General features: G+C 40.1%; 1 protein-coding gene across 1 annotated transcript; it reads left to right on the top strand.

Annotated features, from left to right (window-relative positions):
• Nucleotides 1–7,378: 7,378 nt before the first annotated feature.
• Nucleotides 7,379–8,344, top strand: LOC101700352 (olfactory receptor 11A1). Its single transcript, XM_004860109.1, has one exon. It carries the CDS (start codon nucleotides 7,379–7,381, stop codon nucleotides 8,342–8,344), a length of 966 nt encoding a protein of 321 aa, XP_004860166.1.
• The last annotated feature ends 593 nt before the right edge of the window (nucleotides 8,345–8,937 follow it).

Genomic DNA, 8,937 nt, shown 5'->3' with positions numbered 1-8,937 from the left:
TACTCTTTCAGATGGTTTTCTTCGAAACCTCCCTCCCTCTCTTCCTCCTTCCTTCCTTCCTTCCTTCCTTCCTCTATCTTTCCATGCCTCTCTCTTCAAATATCCTGCCTTTCCTGGATATTTCCTGAGTGCACATTATCTACTTAGTTACAGTTCCAGGCATTGGTACACACCATAAACAAGACAGTGAACATGACTACTCACATGGGATTGACACTTATAATGTTCTGGGATATTCTAACCTGATGGTTAGAAAAAGATAGCTCCTCGGTCATGCTTCACTTATCTTACTTATATCTATATGATTCCTTATGAGTAAGTTTTTTCTCCCCTTTCTTTGGTTCGGAGGATTTAAGATCTTAGAGAAAAGGAGCATTTTGGGACTGGGAGGCCAGCTTGATATGGCATGGAATGGGGCTGGGGTGCTTCTGACAGAACATCAAGGCTTAAGCAGCTCCAGGACACTCCTGCCTTCACTGCTTACCCAGAATATAGAGAGAAGATGAGGTGTACATGGTTAAAACAATCGAGAAAGCAAGCAAACAAACAAACAAACAAGGTCACAAAGGAAAACAAAATACCAAACCTAACAAAAAACAAAAAGAAAGTAATAAGCATACTCTCCTCTCTAGTTGGCCTCATAGAACTTTCTTTGGCTTTGAAGGGCTCAGTCTATTTTAGTCATTGGATTGGAAATTAGGGGTGCAGCATTAACACCTAGGAAGCAAATATCTGATTAACCAACCAGCTTTGTTTAAAAGAGAATTTAGGACCAGGCTGCCTAATCCCCACTAGTACTCTCCTTTGTCAAAAACAAGGGGAGAAAAGACTTATCGTGGCATCAGTTATTGATACTGATTCCCCAACATTTGTGGAATAACCTTCAGAAAGGATAGAGAGACAAAGCCAAAGGTCCTGAGTGGAGGTTAGGATCAAGGCTCTGGGGCCTGGAACTCATGCTGTACGTGGGACAGGACTTGGGGTTTAGGTGACAGTGCTTAGAAAAAATAGTATATGGCGAATTTTCACCCACTTATTCATGAGCATATCAAAAGGGTATTAATCACTGACTAGAATTGGGAATAAAAAAGCAAACCCAAAAACATCTTCCACTTTTCCAGACTCAACCACATCATTTCAATATGTTAACAACTTCCAGAGAGGACAGTAGCCATCAGTTAAGTAAGCAACATTGATGAGAACAGAAGTGCAAGTCCACTGATATTATACTTTTCCTATTCTTTAAGCATATTTCAACTGATTGGTTTCCTTTTAGCCCAGAAAGGAAAAATCCAAGGTGAGGGAGTAGAATGGGACCACAATCTCTCTGCTCAATGATCTGTAAGGCTACTTACAGAAAAAGAGTTAAATGTGTGTTGTATGCAATCAATGAGCAGATCAGGGAAGAATAGTCAGAATTTAAAGAAATTTTGGTTTTGATTTATTTTTAATAATTATAGCTTATCAAATGTGAAATACGTGGTCTTAGGAGTAATAATAACAACAAAAAATAACATCAATGATTGCTATTTTATTTTTAATATAGTTTGTATAGTACTTTAAAACACTGCTTCATTCAACTTTCTCTGTTTGTTTTGAATAGGAGTCAAGGTAGACTGCATTATTCCTATCTTAGAGATAAAGAAAGTGCATCTCAGAAAAGTTAAGATTATCAACCAAGGTCACACAGCTGACACAAGGTAAGCAGGAAAACTAAAATCAGTACCTGTTGATTGGTCTTAGGGGAGCACTTACGGAAGGATTCCCTTCTTTGGCTTGGTTCAAAGAGTAAATAAACTGTCTTTCCACAAGGAAGAGTCAAGTGGAGACTCAGACTTTCAGTAAAGCAAGAGACATTTAGCAGGCTGGAGTCCAGTGTCAAATTACGCTCTGCAAACCAATGTGAATGAAAGCAAACCATTTTGTTTATTGCCATTTCTATTTCAAGGCTGTGTGCTCTGACCTCAATGTGAAAGTGTAGGTCTGGCCTGGTGGGTGACATAAAGTACACCCTACCTTCTCATGGCTGTGAGTTCTACCTTCTCCTGTGTGCACCTGTGCTTTTTTAGGTGTGCATATTCAATTACTCTCCTGGGCCTGTGAATACACGTGCGTTTCAAGATTTGCCTAAAACAATAAAGGTTGCCATCAGAAAAAGAAGCAGATTCCACTGTTTCCTGCATAAAAACAAACAACAGAATGAATTCACTTGATTCACTAGTCAATTTTCTCAGTAGTTGTCTTGATGAGGACAGCAAGTTCTCTGTGAACTCGGATGGTATTGTTTGTGTGAGTGAATGTGTGCGTGCAGACAACCTTATAGCACCGTTTTAAAACTTCTTTTCTTTTAATATGTTTTTGAAAGTTCTGCCTGATAATCATGGATTATATCTGGAAGCCCGCTCCCTAAAAGCAGGTTGAGTCATAGGCAGGCTGTAAGAGTCCAGGAGACCTGCAGTGATGACTAAGAGAGTCATTATTTGATAAAAAGGGAAAAAATAGGTATTGGCTTGAAAGGAAGGCTGGGGGAGCATGAAGAACTTGAACAAGAGAAAAAAAAACACTTGGAAGCTAGCTGGCAGGATGAGCAGGGACTGGAGAAAACTGGTCTTGTGCAGTGGGACTCGCTGCTGCATTTTAATCACATCTCTATGTGACTGGTTTTTTTCCTTTCTGTTTTTTTTTTCATCAAGTGAGAAAGGACACAGAGAGGATTCAGCAGGAAGGTAGCTCTTTAAAGTTTACACTTTCTCCTGCCCCTTGCACATTTTTAGATTGACATCTGGAAAATTTTCACTGTAAGTTCAAATAGAAGTAAACATGTTATATTTTTGTAACCTTGTAAATACTGACACTTTAAAATGAAACTCTTGCATCATTCTTTTAACAGCTTCAATGGGTTCTAACTAAAGGCTATCATATTTTAATATCCACTGTCACTCATTAAAATACAAATGTACAAGTGCTCAAACAGGGAGACATTTAACACCATTATCTTCTCTTCTTGAGCTCACATTCTCATTCATGTTCCCTATGGAATTTTATTCTAATGTCAAACATTTTTATACTTCAAAGTATGCTCTTGATCATTCTATTATACATCCTAACAATAATAGGTATGTAAAATGAAATTTTAAGCAAAAACCTCACTGCCCCCAGAAGTCTCCAAAGTGTTAAAATAAATAAGTAAATAAAAACAGGCTGTGCAGCTAGTGACAGAGTACTAATTAGAATCTGGTACTGTGCACCAGCTTCCAGATCTTATCTATTCTACTCTGTGGCACTCTGGAACCTCAGAGAAGAAGAAACCCTAAGTCATGGCAAGATTCAAGATGCTTTTTTCCTGTAAAGTGGGATAAAGGTCATTGTGAAAGGAGGGGCAGGAAAGGAGAGCCAGAATGACTCCTCAAGCTCAGGAAAACAAACCAATTTTCCAGAACAACCCATATGTAAATTGGAAACTAATACTCTTAAAATCTCCTGTCTATATACCTCCTTGGAAGCCATTGTCCACCTCTAGAGCAAAATTCTTTCAGTTCAGCACTATTAATACTGTATTTTAGGCCTTATAATTTTTTGTTATTGGGGCTGTTCTCTGCATTGTAGAGCATGTGGCAGCATCCTGGACCTCTAATGTCTGCAGATGCTGCTGAATGTCTCCTATGCTAGGTGGGTGTGGGAAGAATCATACCTAGTTGAGAAACTCTGACTTTGGGCCATGCATATGCTAGCTTGAAGACCGATTCCATATTTAGCTTAAGACTGTAAAAAAGGCTCAAATCAGTAAAATATATTATTTTAATTTTATTTAGGAAAAGGCAAAAATCTGGTTATTTTTGCTTGAATTCCTTACATAAGTGAGGAGTTGTTGAGCCCAGGGCATAAAGGAATTGTTGAATCCACCTCAAAGGTATTTGTGCCTGACCAAATGTTGGGTCTTGAGAGAGCCAAAATCAGCTTAGGATAAACTGAAAGTCAAGTGTCACTTAATGATTGGCATGTGTTTTGAGAAATGGGTCATTAGGAGATTTTTGTCATTATACAAACATCGTAGAATGTGCTTACACAAGCTAAGATGATCATGACATCACTAGGTTCTAGAACTGTATGGGACCACCATCATACATGCAGAGTCACTTGTTGACTGAAATGTCATTATGCAGCTAAGGACTGTCTTTAAAGACAGCAGGAAAGAGGAAGAGTTGAGAAGAGGACTGAAGTCACTAACAGACAAATTCATAATGAAAACTGCCATTTATTTTGTGCCAACCACTATGGTGTTTTATACTGACTATTGTGTTGACTAATCACAACAACCCTAGAGGTAGTTATAATCATTTGTTAATTAATGTAGGGTAAGGCTGTCATAACAAAAGACTAAAAATATTCAGTAACAAAGACAAACTAGAAATGTGTTTCTCTCCAGGCAAAGCCTGGGTAGGCTGTTTGTTGTCCCTCAGGCACACCAGGCTGGAGAGTCCACACTTTCTCTGGGCTGTGTTGTTGCTTTGCTCTCCCCAATACCTGCCTTCCACCTCATGGTCCCAGATGACAGCTCCCCATTCTGCTATCAGGTCTGCATTCCAGCCAGGAAGAAGGATGAAAAAGGGAAGGTGATGATATGTAATTTTCTTTTAAAGGTACAATCTAAAAGTTACACACTTCATTCCATTCACACCCTAATGGCTCGACTCAGCCACAAAGGATATGTGAACTTCAGCAGTGTTGCCACGTGTCCATCTACAAGAGTTGGCAGACTATGGTTTGGGATCTAATAACTTTTTTTTGGTAAATTAACTTACATGTAGTATAACTACTTCCATTCTTTTATGTATTATCTATGTTGCTTTCTAGATACAATGGCACTGCTGAACAGTTCTGATAAAACTGGATGGTTCACAAAACTTACAATATTGCTCTCTGGCCTTTAAGGAAAAGCTTGGCAATCCCTGATCTAGTAGCAGCATAGAATGAACATCTAGGGACACCTAAGAAGCTCTGTCAAGATTCGTATTTAACACATGAGGAAACGGAGGTGCATAGAGGGTACCTAAATGGCCCAGGGTCATGTACTGGTAAGCAGCAGAGCTCAAATCTGAACATCCTTCTATTTGGCTCCAGAGGCAAAGCACTATTCACTCTATCATACTGCCTCATTAAATCACTCAGCAAATATTTATTGTGTCTGCTCTGTGCCAAACAATGTTCAAGGAATTGAGGATTCGGCAGGGGATAAAAGAGAGGACACCCTGCTTTCACAGAGCCTATATTAAAGGAAAGAGACTATAGACAGAATTCAATATAATGTGTTACATGCTATGGGTGGTAGGTGCTGTACATAAAAATGAATCAGGATGGAAGGGAAGGCAGTGACAGAGTGGGGGTAGGGATGCATTTTCAAAGGAAATGGTTCATGATGCCCTCAATATTGGGGAAAGCAAAGAGAGTGAGCCTGAGCCAATGCTCTTGAGGAGGAGGTGAGAGCCTGAGCTGAGAACATCCAATAAGAACCCTGAGTTCCCCCTCAAAGAGGAGGTCAAAGCAAGGGTCAGGAGCTGGACAAGAACAGGAGCCAAAAGAACAAAGAGAGCAGTGTGGATGCCCATGGCTTGTGTGCGGTGGGGAGCTGGGGAGTCAGTACAGAGAGGGCGAGTAGGAAGAAGGCTCACTGAAAGGCACATGATCATGGTGGAGAGTTTGCCTTTAACCCTTTCCAATGAATTTGAAAACCCCAGGCATATAAAGAACACACACGCGCATACACAAACGCAGATAATAGCAGCCTGCATGAGTGGGTTTGGAGTCACGCAGAGCTGTGAGTCCTCTGTCACAGACTCACTTGATAACCTCAGGGACATTGTTGTTGGTGCCGTTATTAGCCATGATTAATTGAGCACTTTATGTGTGGTAGGTGTTTTATATACATGATCTCATCTAATCCTTACCTAACTCTATAGATATTAATATTATTTTCAATTATCTTCAAATTAAGAGTTTAAGTGGTGATAGGTAACACTTAAGAAGTAATGAGAAAGGTACAATTTCCCTCTTGTGCATTTATATTGCTTTCTCTTTTTTCACCATAGTGATTAGTAATGTTGGTTAATGATTCTGTGGGGATGTTTTGATAAACAATTTTATTTTGGAAGCAAAACGATTTAATGATTATTTAGTGCTTACTATGTGTCAGGCACTGTTCTAATTACTTTAAATATTCTCCTCAAAACAACACTGTGAGAAGATATTCTTGTTACCCTAGTTTTCCAGATAAGAAAACTGAGGTTCAGAGAAATTAAGTAACTTGCCCAAGGTCACACAGCCAAGACCTAGAGGGGCTGAAATTTGATCCTAGGTAGTTTGGCTCTGAAGTTTATGTGTTTAGTTGCTACACCACACTACCTTGCAAAACAGACTAATAGGAAAATTGAATGAGAAAACGTGCTAGTTTCTCCCCCACTTGCTGATGCATGTGGAAAGCTTGCTTATTTGGCTTTTGTGATCTAAACCATGGCCACTATCTCTCCAAAGTCAGCATATTTGAAGTGCAAAGTCCCATGTAAGAAATATATTTCTAGAAGACTGGCCCAGGAAACCCAGATTTTAAAAAAAACAATAGCAATAGCATCCCTTTTCTCTTTGTATGTGTGAGTACCTATAAGTGTGTGTGTGTGTGTGTGTGTGTGTGTGTGTGTGTATCTGTGGATGCATGAGAGGTGAGTCTAACCCGTAGTTTCAGATGTCAGCTGCTAGGCTTCCTTTCTTGAAGCCTAAATTCCAGCCTTTTAAGGGACAAGATTTATAAATCAGAAATCTTTATTCTCCTTTAGGAAATGCACCTGTTTTTCCAGAATCTACTCTTTCCAGGGACTGCTGTCCTGCCACTTCAGGGATGGAGCTCCCAACAAGGACAGGCAGTCCAGGGACATCGATGGAATAATTCTCCACATCATTTCAGACCCGATGTCAATGCTCTGAGCAAGAAGGTCATAAATATGGCTTGCTACCTGTCCTGCCATTTCTCAGAATTATCAATGTTTGGTAAAGAGTTTCCTTGGAAATTTCTGCTGTCCAAATTGGCATAAAGGATTCCAAACATGGGCTCTACATGTGCCCTCTCAATGTGAGTTTGGAGGTCTCAACTTGCTGGCAGTGTGATGGTACCCTGGATTGTTCCCTTAGTTAGTATCCTCCTCCTTATTTCATACCCTGAGCAGGTGACAGGTTCTGCTGATTTCTAGAAACAGTTTTCTGAAGGCAAATATAACTGGCTGTGATGAGGACCAATCCTCAGAATGTGCCCTAAACACTGCAGAGCTGTAACGAGTGATAGAATTGGATTGTGAGAGATCTAAGTGCTAGATTTACCCGATATATTGCTATGGAGAAGCCAAGACTTCCTCTGAAACTTTTGCTTTCTACAGAGTCACGAAACAGCACTATGATGGTAACTGAATTTATCATACTGGGTTTCGGAGACCTCAAGGAACTGAGTCCCTTGCTCTTCCTGGTGTTTGGCACCATTTACGTTGCCACCATTTCTGGAAATCTTCTCCTTGTGGCACTGGTGATCACACAACAGCGACTCCAGACTCCAATGTATTTCTTCTTGGCGAACCTCTCATGCCTGGAGGTCTGTTATACATCCAACATTGTGCCCAGGATGCTAGTGGACTTGTTGAGGGAAAACAGAGTGATCTCCATGGTGGGTTGCATTATCCAACTCTACTTCTTTGGGGCCCTGGGCAGCACTGAATGTTATCTACTGGCTGTGATGTCATATGACCGCTACCTGGCTGTCTGCCGGCCATTGCATTATCCAACACTAATGCATAGAGCCCTGTGTGGAGGGCTAGTAATTGTATCATGGCTTAGTGGCTTCATAGTGGCAGCTGCATTCCAGGCTGCCATGGTATCCAGTTTGACCTTCTGTGGTGACAATGAGATTGATCACTTTTTCTGTGACTTGAAACCTCTGCAGAAGCTCTCCTGCTCAGATCCGTATCTGGTCAGCCTAGTCTGCCTGAGTCTTACAGCTCTGGTAACACTAGCTCCCTTTGGACTAACTCTATGCTCCTACTGGAGGATTATTTCAGTGGTCTTGCATATACCTTCTGAGACTGGTAGGCAAAAGACATTCTCCACATGCTCTTCTCATCTAGTAGTAGTGACTCTGTTTTATGGAACTTTAATCCTGGTCTATGCTGTGCCCTTGGCTGGTCAGGTAGCAGCTGTCAACAAAACTTTCTCTTTGCTGTATACTGTTGTCACTCCCATGTGCAATCCTCTTATCTATAGCCTCAAAAATAGAGATGTCAAGGAGGCTCTGAGAAAGCTGGGGATTTGATCTTGTAATCAAGAAGTCAAAGTACTCTTCTTATCCTCAAGGAAGTTCTGCTTGGATTAGAACAGTACACAATAGAATATAATTTGCATAACCAAAAGTATAAGCTAATCCTCAAATTCCATGCTTTCAGGGAAGAATTGGTCTCAGTCTCCTTGGAGTGATCTAGTTTTCCTTGAGCTTATTTACAGTGTGAGAGGGGAGAAATAGTACCTAGTCAATGGGAGGAAAACCATTCTGGGATAGACAATATATCATTGCTGCCCACATTCCTTCCAAGAGCTCAACTTTGGAGATAAGAATTTGCAGGTACATTTTAGCTGTGTTGTTTCCATCTTGAAATATCACACTGAATTCCATTCATATGTACAAGTAATAAATGTTAATCAAAAATTCAAAAACAAGCAGTCTTTGTTTTTTAGTTCTGTCAAGGAGACACTGAACTAATTTTAAAAAGAAAATAGAAAGCAAGGCAGCACAAAACGTGCACTATAATGTATAAAGAAACAATTGCTATTGAATAAGGTCACAAACACATACATTGAAAGGGGCAATTGAAAACTTTAATCAGTGAAACAAGTAGGAAAATAAATAAA

Source organism: Heterocephalus glaber, unplaced genomic scaffold, assembly GCF_053883595.1.
Source record: "Heterocephalus glaber isolate CG9 unplaced genomic scaffold, H.glaber_assembly_v1.0 deba00001729, whole genome shotgun sequence".
In the NCBI taxonomy this organism is placed as follows: Eukaryota; Metazoa; Chordata; class Mammalia; order Rodentia; family Bathyergidae; genus Heterocephalus; species Heterocephalus glaber.
This window is presented reverse-complemented; position numbering and strand designations above follow the sequence as displayed.